This window comes from Bacillus rossius, chromosome 17, assembly GCF_032445375.1.
Source record: "Bacillus rossius redtenbacheri isolate Brsri chromosome 17, Brsri_v3, whole genome shotgun sequence".
NCBI lineage: Eukaryota > Metazoa > Arthropoda > Insecta > Phasmatodea > Bacillidae > Bacillus > Bacillus rossius.
In genome coordinates, this window is record NC_086344.1 from 18,555,733 (window position 1) to 18,572,430 (window position 16,698).

Below are 16,698 nucleotides of genomic sequence, written 5' to 3' on the forward strand. Positions count from 1 at the left end.
TAAAAATTGGAGGGAAACTTCAGGTTTACCAACAAAAGTCATACAACTTTACTTTAATGATGGACTTGACAGCTGAGTCACATATTCACTAAATAAAACAGACTAATACATACAAAATATACCAAATAAGTATATTTATATAAAATGTACATATCAGTGTTGCAATTAATACAAGTTTCAGAGAAAAATACCAAAATTAATTTTTTTGGGTTAAGGTTCACTCATGCATGGAATTACCCATAGCCTTTGTTCATTTTGTAATAGGTATTGTAACTTTATAACGGAGAAAGAATTTTGTATATTGGGCTGGTCCCAAAGTTTTTGAGTGTATTTCTTATGAACAGAGTCCAGCATTCTCTTAATGATGTTAATACAAGTCATCTTCTGCACTAAATGTAGCTGTTCAATAAAATCCAAAGGAAAGGGGAGAAGCTGTGATTGTGATTGTGTGATTGTTTCTGCTGCAGACATCTGCCCGAAGCCCAACGACACGGTGACGCCGCTGGGCAGGAAGAGCCACGTGGAGGAGTTCACGGACCCCGTCCCGGAGCTGTTCCAGGCGCTGATGGGCGAGCCGGACCCCAAGAGCCGCTGGGTGCCCTTCACGTTCCCGGTCGACTATGACACCACCATCTTCCTGCCCAAGACGGACAAGGCGGTCAAGTACCACACCCGTAAGCGTGGCCATCGGGATTCCCATCTGGGATTTTTCATTTTCTTCTTTACTTGCAGATGGGATGTCTTGTATTGTAAAATTGCATCATGTATTAGTCAAAATTTCGCCGTTATGGTTTGAAATAAGTATCAAAACAATGGTCATATTTGTTGAATAATATGCTATCTTTTTGAATAAACTGAATACATAAAAAATGAAAATAATAATGCAGAATCTCCTTTTTTAAGAATAAAATTGGCTTAAAAATAAAACCATAAAATCATGTTTCTACAAATCTAATATAAAATTATTGACTAGTATTGTTACGGCCGTCGACTCACACTTATCTGTGTCGACCGTAAAGATGGAAATGAAAGGAATATGAACGTGAAATGATGATAATGAAATGAATCGTGAAGGATGATGGGGAAAGGGAATGGAAGTGAATCTACCGGGATCGTCTGTGTTCCTGAAATCGTGACGGCCCTGTCATGAGTATCAGGTTCTGGGGGCGGTTCCACCACTCGCATTTTTCCTTAATTATCCTTAAGTAGGGCTGATCGGTTCCCACATTTTCAGTTCGGTTCGGCTCGGCTCGGTTTTTTGTTAAAAATGTCGGTGTTCGGTTCGGTCACTACTTCAAAATTTTTCTTTGAGCTGTCATACCAAAAAAAATTCCACTATAGTATTTGATTACTTGCAATATCTTGCAAAAGTTTAATTTCTTAGGGGAGTCACTTTCTCAGCAATATAAAAGTTATTTTCAACTACTATTTGTATTTATAAATAAGTTTATATGCTACTGAAACAACCATATGTGTAAAAAGGAACAGAACAAAACAGTTTAGAACATTAATAATTAGTATTACATTAACCTTGTTGCCAGCTTCACTTTCATTTGAGTTTAACACCTAAATCTATTTAAGACATAAGTATAAAATCAGTGAAACTTACAAGTATCACATGTAAAAAAATAATTTATAACATTCATAAAGAGAAAACCTTGGAATCACCTTCACTATCATTTCAGTCAGACCCCTAAATAAATTTAACAGAGAAGTATAAAAACAATGTATCTTCCAAATGTTACTTAATTGTGTGTAAAAGTAACAATAAAAGTTAGCCTCTATGCCGGGAGTTAATGGACAAGCCAACATAAACAAACGTCTTAACCAAGAAAACGTCTTAACCTACCAGTGCATCAAAGGCAGAATGAATCATAATGACCATATTTTCAAAATACACAAGTAAAGTATTCATATTTAGTATGCGGTATTTACTAGGATTTTTTTTCCGTCACGTGCGTAACATCATCATCTTTGCGGAACACGGGCGGTATTATTTTTAATTCCTTCGTCACAGATGTTCATAGTTGCCTCCAATTACCAAGACGTAGTGGCAAAAAAGAATTTTTATTTTACGAGAAATCAAATACTCTAGACTATAACGACGCAAAGCCGCAATTATCACGCGCGAATAGTAAACAAACTACATCTAAAGGGTCTGACGACATGCACATTCATTCTCCAACTGCCATTTGGAACGGAACTTGGAAGGCAACTAATCGATCCTAGCGCACGTATAGCGCATTCTGTGATGTGAAAATAGAACTGAGTGACGCCATGCGTCGTGAGCGCCCTGCAGAATACGAACGGAACTAAGCAATGCTACGAAACTTCTACCGTTTTAGCTTACGAACCGGAATTAAATAAATATTATTTTAGTAACGGAAGTGATATATTCTTTAAATAAGAAAAAACCATATATTTAAGAGAAAATAGTAGTATTCCGACAGAAACTTCCGACGTTAAACATAGGAAATAGTGAACTGTAAGAAACGCTTAGACTTTACTATCCCATGGTTAAAATGGCGAACATTAAGAGAATAGATGATTTAAACGTTTTATAGTGAAAAACTTAGCATGCGTCTTAAATGTGTTTTGATGTATTATGCAAGCGGTACGTTTCTTATCCAATATGAATGTTAAATACATTATTTGGTAGATACTTTAAGTTAGTTTTTAATGCCCTAATAAAAGCCGAATCATCAGTTTTTTCTGGGAATTCGGTTCGGCTTCGGTTTTTACTAAAATGACCGAACCGAACCGAAAATTCGGTCAACCGATCAGCCCTATCCTTAAGGTAGGGTGACGAGTCCCTATTTGCAAAACATTTTAAATAAAGAGGTTAAGGGTGAACGTTTCCACAAGAACATGTTTATTTCCGCAGTTTCAACTAACAAGTTATTCGACACATATATAACTCTCTACTTTCTGTGTCTTTTTAATTACAATTTATAACATTCTATTTATCACACATAAATTACACATAATTACTGAACCATAGTCGTGCCTATCAGAGATACTGTCGTTAATAAATAAACCGTGCTGTCCGCCATTTCCTAGAGTTTATTCTTGACCTCATTTGTCTCTTACTGGTTTGTGCAGTTACCAACTGTTGCAGACTAATTTCTCCCAAGTCACGTGACGGGTTTAAATTAATTTATTATTCATAATGTCTACCGCGTGATTGTTAAACTGCGTATTCGTAGTTTTTGAAATGAGAGAGAGAGATATCGAATATTACCAGCTACATGGGCATAAGGCCGTTGTGCTGCGGTCTAGTGCTAAACCATTGTCGCATCGTGACTGGTCACTCACCAATCGTCGTGTCGTCTCGGTGGCGGAGTAGCGTGGCTTCCAACTGACTCTGTGACTCTCACTTCTCGAATAAAATCTCCCCGTATAAGAAGCCCGTTTTGACCCTGTTTGCGTCTGTTTATTAATAACATAAACAGTTCCCCTTCGGCGCCGCTTCTGACGTCATTACACACTCCCCCTCCTTCCCAGTGCCTATGACCGAGTTTCGCTGCGCTGTGATCAAGATTGCGCCCGCTGAGCGCGAGTGGCAATTCCCCCTGTTTGTTTCCGTGGCCGTGTTATGCTATGTTAGCAAACATCCCCCCCCCCCCCCCCCAACTCCCGCTTCACCTGTCCTTCAATGTTTCCTGCTGCGTTTGTCATTTCCTCATCGTGTCCCGCCGTTCCTGACTGTCTGGCTAGCTATTAAAAAACAAAAAAAAAGCTTTCCCTGGTATCCTACAGTATTTTCGGCAGTTACAGTATTACTGGATTTTCTGTTATTACTGCTGGTTTAGACGGCCAGTGTGTTATACGAAAGTAAGTCAGAAATTATCCGAAATTGAGCTTGCACGTGACATGGTTCTGTTAGACGAGTGATTATTGATGATGTGGCAAATCGTCTGCAAAATAGTCATAGTTCTGCCTACAAAATCATCCACTACAGACTGGGGATTCATAAAGTCTGTGCAGGATGGGTCCCAAAACCACTGACTGTGTTGCATAAACAAACGTGCTTGGACATCCGCCAAAAACATTTGTTTCGCTGTGGTAAAGAACGTGACGGCTTCTTAGACAGAATCATCACGGATGACGAAAAATGGATCCATCATTACAAGCCTTGCTTTTCAATGCACTTGGTCCATCATTGCACAAGCTTCCTGATGTCCTCAGAAAATAAAGTTTTCAGCTGAGCAGCGAGCCACGCATGCACCGTGTCTTGCATTTCTTGGTCAGAGGTGAATCAATGGCCTTGTAATGGCTCTCTGACTGGTCCAAACAAGTGGTAGTCCGAAGGTGCAAGATCAGGAATGTACGGAGGATGAGCCATTACTTCAAATTTGAGTTTCCTAAGTGTTTCAGCAGTGTGGTCAGCAGTATGTGGATGGGCATTGTCGTGCAACAACATAACACCTTTTGACAGTAGTTCTCAGCATTTGCTTCGAATTGCAGGCTTTATTTAGCCTAACAGCAAGTATCTCACTGTAACGCGTACTGTTTATTGTTGTGCCACGCTCCTGATAATGTTCCAGTACTGGGCCTTGCGCGTCCCAAAAAAACGGTAAGCAAAAGTTTTCCGGCGGATGTTGCTGGGCAATTGTGGATGTTTCCATTCCATAGTCTGCTGTTTACTCTCCTCCTCGTATTGATGAATCCATGTTTCTTCACCAGTGATAATTCTGTCTAAGATGTCGCCATCACATTCGTTAACATAACGATTGAAATGTTTTTGGCAGATGTCCAAGTGTGTTTGTTTATGCAACACTGCGAGTGTTAGATTTTGGGACCCAACTTGCACAGACATTATGAAAACCACATCTGTTGTGGATGATATCGTAGGCAGAACCAAGACTAATGTGCCACGTCATCAATAGTCACTCGTCTGACTAACAGAATCATGTCACATGCACACTCAATTTGTCATCATTTGTGGCCGTAGATGGTTGTCTGGCTCCTTCCTCATGCTTAACACTTGTGCGACCATTTTTTAATTTTTCAATCCATATGTAGACATTCCGTTGGGGCAAGACATTGTTCCCGTATTGTGACGAAGGTCTTTGATGTATTGCGTCCCTGATACACCTTCCGACCACAAAAACAGGATCACTGCTCGTTGTTCCTCTTTGGAAGACAAATGGAGGAATTAGGATCAAACTTGCATAGCACGACCACAGCAGCATAACAATAAAATAAACGAGGACAGAGGTCACTATGAACGATGAAAGAAGAATTACGTCACAATTGCGGATAGTTTCTGACTTAACCCTCGTATGTTTATTACGGAAGCCGAGAAACATGACACGTAGCTCCAGTAGATCATTTAATAAGAAGGTAAACCTTATGTTAAGAATCTCAAATACATAAATATAAATCCTGAAGCTTAGATATTAGCTTTTTAAGTATGAAGTTATTTGCAAACTGTGTATTATACTACGGTGTACAACTGTACGGGAGTGGTGTACGGTCTAGTGCGGTACTTGTGCTTGTGAGAGTGACGGGTGAGGGCGACCAGTTGCAGAGAGCGGGGAGGAGCCCGGGGACGTGGCGGCGACGGACGACAACACGGTGACGGTGAACTGCACGGTGGCCTTCATGAGCCAGTGCATGCCGTGGAACAAGTGCAAGGCGTCGTGCAGCTCGACCGGCGCGGCGGCGTACCGCTGGTTCCACGACGGCTGCTGCGAGTGCGTCGGCACCGGCTGCATCAACTACGGCATCAGCGAGAGCAAGTGAGATCACACTGATGTCTGTACGCCTGACGACATTGGAATTCAAGTTTATACACCGCAAAGCACAGAAATGCAACTAAATGAATGAAAGACATCAGTAGATTTAATCAAAACTTAAACTCTGATAGCAAATATTTAAACTTTTAAATATTAAATTCAATGAAAGTACCACAACTTAATTAAAAAAGATTGGGATAGGTGTAAATTTTTTTAAAATCTTGCATCTGTTATTAGCTACGCATTTTTGCATTACAACCTTAAAACATTTTTCAATCACAAACATACATAACCAATTAATTTTATTAGTTCCGAAACGTCAGATGCGCTTATTACAAATCATTACGTTGTAAAATTGCATATGTTTCAGTTAAAATTACATTGTTTTGGAGAAATTATTATAATGTATCATTTAGGTATCATATTTGTTTAGTTATATATAGAGCCAAGATTTTATGGTGTTATGAAAAAGGACTTTTCGTCATTAAGAATTGTGGATTTCGTCTTTATCGTCATAAAAAATTAAAACACATGTAATAACATGTACACACCTAGCAGAGCTGCCTTGATCAAATGCTTCAATAATTCGTGGTTAGAGACTTAAAATATGCATATTAAACAATACTATGTTGAGAGTACATAAAAAATTAACAACTAAAATATTCAGTATTCTTATGCAGGTAAGTACTGTTCCTGAGTTCAGGAGAGAGTCTAAATTAATTAAAATATAAACTACAGTTAAACTTTTGTTCTATAAATGCAATATAATTAAGCTCAGGAAAAAGCCACCATTGTCAGCAGTTCAGCATTCTCTGGTTTTAGAGATCTTCTTCTGTCACTTACAACTACAGAATACTTAGAAAAAGATCTTTCTGAGTCCACATTCGTTGCAGGTATCCATATTAACTTTAAAGCAGCAGCTGCAAATTCAGGATAATCCGCTTTCATTTTACATAGTATGTCCACCATGTCTATATAGTTCACATGCGGTTTCTTCTGCTCTTGGGAAACCAGGTTTTGGAGTGTTATGTAGCCTGTTGCTACAGAGGTCTTCTGCACCTTGCAAAGGAAAGGTAGGTTCCCAATATGTTTCTGGAATTCTTTTTCCTCCACACGAATGTTTCCTACATTTTGAGGATTCATTAGAGCGCTGATTCCCAGAAATAGTTGACGAGATGGATCAGTGTTCACCAGATCAGTCAGTTTTATAAGACTGAGTTTAGCTGTGTTCTTGAACTGCTCTTTAAGGGCTGCAGAGTTTTCATTTCAGCCAAAATGTCTTCAACATTTTCAGGAAATATTCCCTTAGCCAAGACATCAAGAGTAGTTTGCAGTTTACTCAATTTTGTGCACAACTGATGAGCAGTAGGATACTTTGTTCCTTCAAGAAAATTAATTAGCTCTACAAAGGTGTTACAGTTTTGAGCCACAAATGTAAGAGTGGCCTCAAGACATTGTAACTCTTCCTTCTGGAGTCCCTTGATATATTTAACACCAGAGTTATCTTCGCTAAGCTGCTCAAAGAATTCCACAATGTCGTGCAGATGGAGTGGGAGGTATGATACAGATTCAAACCATGTGTTCCAACGTGTAACAACTGGCATGGGGAATAACTTGACCAGAGCCTTGTTTTCTCCATGTTTCTGGAGAAGAAATTGAAGGTATGCATGCCTCCTCTTTCTGGTGTTAAGAAAGGCCATCTTTACCTTACAAACGAAGAGGTTCAGTTCTTCCAAGTTGTTTTGCCAGATCTGCCCAACAATGTTTACTTTATGGGCCCAACATTGTATGTGGTACATGTGGTCACCAAATACACCTTCAAGGGTGCCAGCAGATTTTGTCATGTACCTGGCACTATCTGTAACATACGCAATTATGTTTTCTTCCTTGACTTCATATTTGGAGCATACATCAATCACTGCCCGAGAACAACAAACAGCATTTGCTGCATCAAGGACACAAGAAGCCCCTAAGATAACATCTTGTTCAGCACCTGGTTTCAGAATTTTAAACAAGATGTTGAAAACACAATTATTACTCTTGTCAGTGGTTTCATCTGAGAGTATGACTACATCTTGCCCCAAGAGTTGCTGCTTGATTTCCACTTCTTTTTTCTCTCTAAGTAGGGGAATGTACTTTTTCCTCATCCAATCCGCTGTTGGAAGATCACCAGCACCACTTACATGCTTCTGCATCCATGCAGTCAACTTGCTGTTGTCAAGTTTCTCAAGAGGAATACCTGCAGCTACAAAGGCTTCAACAGTTTCGAGAACAAAACCTTCCTTTTGTATTTTTGCGCATATTTGCGCCACTCCTGCTTCTGGGATAGAAAGCTGTCGTTTCAAAGTGCATGGGGATCGTTTAGCTTTTACATGTTTGTCGCTAATTATGTGCTTGTTTACCGTGTCCTTACGTTCATGCTCCAAACGGCAATTACAATATTTACAGAAAAGTATTTTTCCGTCACTGACATATAATCCCTCATTCTTAAACTCGTCAGCACGTGATGCCGCAGTAGCTTTATTTTTCGGCATGATTAAGAAATTTAGCTTTCATTTATGCACGTCATTTGTAAACAAAGCCCGGAGGTACCAAAAACTAGTATTTACTGAAGTTGTAGCGAAAAAATAAACCGCGGGAAGCCTACTTTTTACAGGCGAGAGAGCCTTATACCCGAAGTAAAAGGTTAGGTTATGTCAGGTCAGTGAAATAAATGTTTTTATTTATTTTCCGGAAGGGTTGGGTAGGTAAGCGTTATTTAAAATATTTAATGATCGTAAAATAAATAAATCCTTGCAATATGGTGCTTTTTCATTAGCGATCTGAAAACTTCGATTATGTTACGATTTTGGCTCTCGCCTGTGAAGTGTGAAATGAAAATGAAGGCTTGACGGTAAACTGCTTATTCAACAAGCACACAAAATTGCGTTACAGTGAAATTTCATTAAATATCAAGTGATCATTAAATATCAATATTCGCTTTCATTTTATTTTCATACGAATTTATTTAATGAATGCAGTTTTTGTTCACGTGTATTTTTCAAAGGATACAGCAAACAAGGCGCTGAGATTTTTCACGTTGTTGTGTTTGTTAACTTGTTAATTTTAGTTTACGATCGTCAGTTGTTAATATTGCGTGATCTTTAGTGGCTAGATGAGTTTTAAAAACCCTAACCTAACTCCGATAACGATCTTTTTTTTTGTTCGTGAAATCGTCAATTTTTGTGATATATTGTAATTTTTTAAGATGAATAATTAACGTATTAAATAACCACCACACTGCAGTTGGATGACGACCATTTCTTCTACAAACAGATACGGAATTTTTGTCAATCAACCAATAGTCGGTAGTTAACGATTTAAATCAATATTGAGGTGTTTATTTGTGGTTAGAAAACATTTCGCATTTTTCACGGTTTGGGATGAATTTCGCGTGAAAATTCGCGATTTCGCATAAAACCATATAATCTTGGCTCTAGTTATATACTATCTTTAAAAAAAACAGTTTTCATAGAAAATAAAAACAATAACAACAAAATCTCCTGTTTTAAAAACAAAATCTGGCCTGAAAACGAAACTGCAATTAACTAGCATTTAACCAAAACCTAATTCACATCATAAAATTCAAGGAATGTCATTATTTCCAGAAGAAAAGAAAACTGTACCAAAGTGCATGGTTCAGAAAATTAGTTCAATTTATTTCATTTTGCATCTCTTATTGAATCAATTTAAACCCATGAATGCTAGCTTATTGACTTTTTTTTTGTTTTAGACGAATTTATTAAGAATCATTTTACCGTTAAGATGGAGCATTTAGGTAAATGCTACCCATATTTTGGTGGAGTGATTATTAAAAGACAGCATTTACAAAAATAAACACAATAACACTGTTCTAGAATGTGGTCGCTGGTTATTGTGTGTTGTAAACGTGGTGCTTGCTGGCAGTTGCTTGGACTGCCCGGAGCGCGGGGACATCGCCCTCGACGACGACAGCGAGCTGGTGTACGACTACTACTCTGACCCCGACGGCGGTCTGGGGGACGAGGAGAAGATAGGAGACAGCATCCAGAGCTTGTAGTGCCATTTGACTGCTTGTAAATAAGTGCCAATCGAGTAGTGTAGTGCCTAGTACGCGCGGGCTTCTTTCCTCGAGCACGGAGATGAACGCTATTCCAGTTCTCAGTTCCGAATCTCGAATTTTATTCTTGATAGGTAGGGGTCCTCAGATTAAAATCTAGCGCTTAAGAATTTAGAATAAAATAATATGAAAGCAAAAATAAATAAATAAATTTAAGTTTTGAAGAAATAATCAACTTTTTTTTTGCCAAAATCAAAAATAGCACATTTATGATTTGTAGGACTTAATTATTTATTCCCATAGCATTGTAGCTGGTAGCAGATACAAACATTGCTTTGATATATTCTATAGGTATAAATAATAGCAGTGCTTGTGTTTTAGTTTCTGAATTGCTCTTCAAAATATATTTTTCTTTGAATATTTTTTCTAGAATATAAAATATTTTGAATACTGAAAATTTAATTGTTTTCAGTATTTTATTAGCCTGTTTCTACCAAGAACTTACCATTATAGTCAATCTTGTGAAAAAATTAATTTCTCTTTATTAGTTGGTAGCTGTTATCTTTAAAATGCAAATCTTTTGAAATTTTTATATTTGCGTGAAGTATCTTTTCCTTGGTTCAGAATTAAATTTTTTAACGAACATCATATTCGTACAGTTCTTTCTAACAATGTAAGAATATTTTTTTTATGAACCGCGTGTAACATTCTGTTAATTACAAGTGTAAAAAAAAATCTGCTTCACAGAGAAGTGAAATTAAATTGTTTTTTATAGCGTAGCACCACAATTTGGTTAACGTAGATCACACATAGATCAAGAACATACTGGAATATTAAACTGAGTTACTCTTATATGCCTAAAATGTTAAATAATAAACAATAGTACTAACTATAATAAAAGTAATAATAAAAACACAAATGTAAACTGTAACTGGGCTCGCTCATTATGTTTTACACTACTGGCTAGCACTCTGGACTATTCATGAGACAAGATCGCAACAAGGCGAGATTTACAAGGTGGTGTGCACTTATTTACATGAAAGAAACCCGTGTGAACTAGGCGTAAAATGTTGTGCCAGAACTCAAATTAGTTCACACAAAAGTTTGATATTTTTATATTTGTACACATGTTTATTGACATAACAATGATGGTATATGATACTTTTTATATACATATATATTTTTAGATTTTAAGGTACTAATATTAAGATCTGAATTTAGTTGTTAGTTTTATTAATTAGGAGTAAGTAAACTGTGCTAGGCTTGTGCGAATGATTCTGTTCTTTAACCAAACTAAAATTAAAATATAGTTTTGGAATGTTGGTGAAAACTTAAAAAAAGTATTGAAGCTACACTTCTTAATGCAAGTTGGTTACAAAATCATAACATATTTCTTGTTCTTTTGAAATAATAAATTGTGTCTTGTATTAAAAATTTCTATATATATTTGGAGTTTCTAAATTAGAACTGATAGGTAGAAATTTAGATAATAGGTAGAAATTTAGATAATAGGTAGAAATTTAGATGCTTCAATGCTGATTCTTAAAGAGGTATTGAATTCATTTCAGGACATTAATTAGGTCGGACATAATTTATTATCAATAATACAGAAAACCAGATATTCACACAACTCTACTGCAGAATTATATGTAGTTACCGTATTTATCTGGTTATAAAACTAACTATGGACACTACAGTGTATTCAAGATTTTGTTTAAAAAAAATTGCGATATTATTTTTGTTACCAAAAACTTCCATGTTGCTATTTTGTATCATAGAGAAGTGGTAGCCAATATTTTCAACATAAAATTCATGTTTTTCATAACAGTATAATATATATAGTAATCAAAACATATGTACAGCAAAACCCCTTATTTGCACTTTTCATGGGGACAAAGTAAAAAAGTGTAAAAAGCGGGAAAGTGTAAATAAAGGGAAAAGTATAAAAAGGAGAACAGTTTACCTTATTTAGAATTTTTTTCCTTTTGTTTAATAGCACATACTACAATGCAGGTACAAACACACTAACAACAAATGTTACTTTAGTATTTAATCAATAATTAATTTACCACATTTGACAAAAATAAAAAAAGAATGAAAGCCAAAATGTTTTTCTGATTACTTCCTAAAAAATAAATTTGAAATTTTCTTCTGCTTGCTTTTTTGGCTGTTCAAGGAGATTATTTGCCTCTCCAAATTATAAATACAGTTGCAACCGGCAGGGTTTATAACAAATACGGGCTACATACACATTGCTCACAGTAAAAAAATTTTTAAGAAAAGGCCGCAAATTGATGAATATTTACCGTCAATAGCGCGCCAAACGCGGAGAAAGGTCATTGTACTCGGTCAGCTGCTGTAACGACGCGGCGGCGCATGCGCACTCTATGCTCCGCCCAGACTCATGACGCCATCAGCCGCCAACCAATAGATGCGAGCTTAGCAGAAAAAAATATAAGCTCCACCTCCCGTGTACCAATTTTATCCAGTTCTAATACCAGTTTATTGGTATACGCACCAGTTTTCTCGCTGCCGTGACATGTTCAAGTTTACGTTTATCATTATGTCTTGATACCAATAATTAATTATTTACGATCCCCAGAAATAAATGGTTAGTTTAAAAAATATGGCGTCAACTGTACAATACTTCCCAAATTATAAAAGACGTATAAAACAGTTACCAAGACACCGCTCATTTTATCTTGTGAAGTTTATGTCTCGTACCAGTATTTCGGCTAAGTTGTGACATAAATACAGTATCAGAACTTACAAGCAGCCATGTTTGTACATTCATGAGTTTACGTTTTTCCCTCGTGCATTTTAGATTGTCTCCTGCTATAATTACTCGTACTTTTACACGCCTAGGCTTAAATTATTACATGTTTAGAAATAAAAGCAACTTTTCATGTTATAAAATATGTATATTTTGCTATTTAAAATGTTCATTGCCTACTAGCTCCACGGTATTTTCTGGTTGTTTATGGTTGTTACGTGACGTAAATAGCGGGATTGATTCGATTTTTGAGACGTAATTCACGGGAAAGTATTGTATTGGACTATATGGGAACCAAACGGGACCTGAAGAATATAGTGCAAATAACAGGAAAACGTAAATAACGGTAACGTAAATAAGGGGTTTCGCTGTAGCAGTGATCAAATTTGAGATTGATATTTTTGCTAGAATAAGTATTATTATAATACAGTGTTTTAAAGACTTAGTTGTAGTGATGGTTCGAATCCCATTTTTCTCGAATCCGAATCTCGAATCCGAATCCCAAACAGTACCTCGAATCCACCCCTCGAATCCGAATCCAGTTCTCAAGGGTTAATTATAAAATAATTTATAAGTTAAGAGAAAAAATTAAACATTATGCAGAATTGTTTAACCCTTTAAATTTTTATTTATAAAAACAAGGATTTTGACACGGTCTGGATCAAGACGATTCCGTTTTTGGTCACATATATTTCCTGCAGTGCTGAACAAACGTTCAGAGAACACTGTCGCAGGTGGTGAACACAAATATTTTTTGGACAGTTTATGTAGCCTGGGTGAACACGCAGACTGAGTTTTCCAGTATTCGAGAATGTTTATTTCTGGGTTAACTGTAGGATCACGTAATAATCTGGTCACTTCATCAATTGCTGTAGAATCCGACTTGGTGGATTTAAGGCATTCAGGCATTATCTGTGAGTACAGTGATTCATGTATCCACGGAAATCGGAAAACGAAATTCAACATCCGACGGAACAATATTTTGTAGTTACCAACTTGACATTTGTTTAAAGTCCCAAATGTAGGTAAACGCTTTCCTGAAATATTTAATGGAAACTGGAAGGCGCCATCTTGTCTTCAATAGTTTAAGGCCATAAGAAATATTGTTGTGCATCTTTTAAAATTAAGCCTCACTAAAGCATAGTGATTAATATGCCCGAAGTTAAAAGTGACGGGGTGTTTTCTCTAGTTTACCCATTAAAATTTTTTATATTAATATTAGTTATTTTTTTATGTTGCTCATAATTATTGGCTAACAAATTCATTGGTTGGCCATCATGGAATTCTCAGATAATACATATTTTAACGTTGATAGTCTACACAAACCAAACTTGGTCCTAAAAAAATTCATAATTAGAATGTGTATCAGAATATTTAAAATTGAATTGCGATTAAAATACATGTGTACAAATACAAATACAAATGCATCCATGTTCATGAATATAAAGTAAGTTTCCCAAATCAGTACATGCTTCATAATTTTTTTTATATAATAATGAATTAAAAGTACAATACAGTAGAACCTCGTTAATCCGTGATGCGCTAATTCGGGAATCGGATAAACTGGATCGATTTAAAAGAGAAGAAAAAAAGAGAAGAAAAAAAAGAGAAGTAAAAATTTTCAGCGCTTAAAATTAACGCCACACGGGCTGGCGGCCGGCAAACACTACAAGCCATCGCGGCAAACACTACAAGCCATCGCGTGGGCCGCCAAACTCTGTAACGCTGTTTGTACCGACCCTTTGTGTCGCCCCCCCCTTTCAGCTGTCACATTTGTCACTCTTTAAACTTGAGGGGGATGTCCTGACTTCTGCTTCCCGTCTCCCTTTGTTTGTTTCCACCCGCCAACGCACGGCAGGCGCCTGGCGAGTGACGTGTCTGGCTGGCATTCGGCTGTACGAGGGGAAGGGGGGAGGGTGAAAGGTCAGCACGATTTATCTTTCTCTCTTCGACTGTTGTAAATGACCGTGAACTAATGGCTAGGCAGTGCTGTATTTCTTTAAGCCGAGACACTAATTCGAAGACGGCCGGCCCTTACCGTGAACGGCCTTAACCCAGCTGCACGCCGGTGTCTGAGAAGCTTGACAAGACCTTCCGGGCTTTTAATCGCTAGTCCGTGATTATCTCGGTCCTGACCATCACGTATTAACGAGGTGCTACTGTACCTCAATAGGATGTGTTCCAAGGAAAACGTAAACAGTTTTTAAAGTACTACATTTACATCAATATTTTTCCTCGAATCCCGAATCTTTTCCCTCGAATTTTGAATCTTTCGAATACTAGAGATTCGGTGGGATTCGAGGATTCGAGGATTCGACCGGCCCATCCCTACTTAGTTGTGTTTTTGAAAGAGTTAATTGATTTTAATCTGTAACATATGTAGTAGAAATGCATGCCAAGTGATAATGAAGTGATGTAAAGTACATTCCAGTCCATATGTGCTCTTCAAAAAAAAATTTTTACGTTGCCAATTTTTTTATTCAGATGGAATGTAGATATATATATATTTCTGTCATGTAGAATAGGTGTAAACGAGGCTATGGCTCTTTCCAAATTTAAAGACACCACTCATTTTTGTTGAACTTACAAAAGGTTGCAACTTGCAAGGAGTGTTAAAGAATCGCTGTTGCAGTCATTGTGAAATGACGAGTCCTTTCATGCATCTTTGTAACCTTCAAGGGTTTTTGGTGGCATCATTTAGGAAAAATGTGACAGTATTCAGTAGCTTAGCCAGTCTACTGCTGTCTACATCAAAAGTTTATCTATTTCTTACAAATGGTTAACTTAAATGTTTAAAAATTTTATACTGCTAGAAAAAAATGTGTAAAATTAGTAAATGTAAACAAATAAATGCAGTTAAAGTATTTCTTCCTTGTGTTGGCATTAAAAAAATTGGATAACCTTTCACAGTTAGTTTCTCACTGGATGTTGCCTTGAACTTAAAGGTTCCTTTGGTTAAGGCTGTATCTGAAAGGAACATATTCTCACTATTCAGAAATTGGTAAAAAAATTGTTACTTTAATTGGGTGCCTCCCATTTTGGGTCATTATTCGTTGATTTAAACACTGGTAAACATGTATACTTTTTCAGTGGTTTAACTTTCACAACTTTCACTTTTGCATAATTTGCTGCCAAAGTTACATTTTCAACATGTTTCAGCTGTACAAATAAGGAGAATCAACTGGAAAGCAGGAAAATACCTTTTAGGTTTAACTGCAATGTTTCTGACATCTTCAAGAAATAAGTGCAATTTATATCAGAAAATATTATTAAAATTTGTGAGGATTTTGAGAGTCGAGCAAAGCAAAATAAATTTTGGAAATAGAAATGCAACCACATCATGAAGTAGTAAATAGCATAGCAGTTAAACCTAAAAAATATTTCAGTTCTGCAAGCTATTAAATTATTCTATTGCCCAAAGACATTAAAAATGTAACTTTTGCAGGTAATTGTGCAAGAAGTATGCAATGGATACCTGTTTTATTTCATGAAAGTTTAAACAATTATATAATTCTACAAGTCAATCTGTGATTAATGTAAATATAAAATCATGACCTAAATGGGAGGCACTGCACCCCCTTAAAATGAAACGCACTACATAGGTCTTTCTGTCGCAGACTTTGTAAATACTTTGCTAATTTTTGTAGTTGGATTGAAAGATTAATGAAACTGAAAGCACATAAAACAATAAAATTATGAATCAAGTTTGTGTAAGTTTGTAAACATTGTAATTTATATGCTATAAAAGGTTTTAAAAATAAATTTTACTACATTAAAACTTGTTTCAAAAAATTACTCACGTTGTGTACTTTCTTAATAGTGAATTCCAACAGTGCTGTATTGAATATTTGAAAGTTTGTTTATTTTACAAGTAGAGACAAGATTTTATGGTTGCAATTTTAGTCCAATTTTGTTTTTAAAACAGGATATCTGTGTTAATCTTTTTTATTTTTATAAAAGGTGTTTTGTAATACTTACTCCACCAGACTAGGGGTAAAATTAGTATGCTGTATTTTTACAGTAAAATAATTTTTAGTAAATTTTGTCTAAACCATATATATTCAGAAAAATAAAAATAAAGTAGCAAGCATTTATGGTTTAAAATT

General features: G+C 36.3%; 1 protein-coding gene across 3 annotated transcripts in view; it reads left to right on the plus strand.

Annotated features, from left to right (window-relative positions):
* The window catches only part of LOC134540813 (twisted gastrulation protein homolog 1-B-like), a 28,808-nt gene extending 12,421 nt beyond the window's left edge, over window positions 1-16,387 (plus strand). For all 3 annotated transcript variants that reach the window (XM_063383763.1, XM_063383762.1, XM_063383761.1), the window contains exons 3-5: window positions 468-674; window positions 5,528-5,744; window positions 9,687-16,387. In XM_063383763.1, the coding sequence (XP_063239833.1) occupies window positions 468-674; window positions 5,528-5,744; window positions 9,687-9,819 (557 nt within the window). In that variant the 3' untranslated portion in view covers window positions 9,820-16,387. The remainder of the gene's footprint in view (window positions 1-467; window positions 675-5,527; window positions 5,745-9,686) is intronic.
* The last annotated feature ends 311 nt before the right edge of the window (window positions 16,388-16,698 follow it).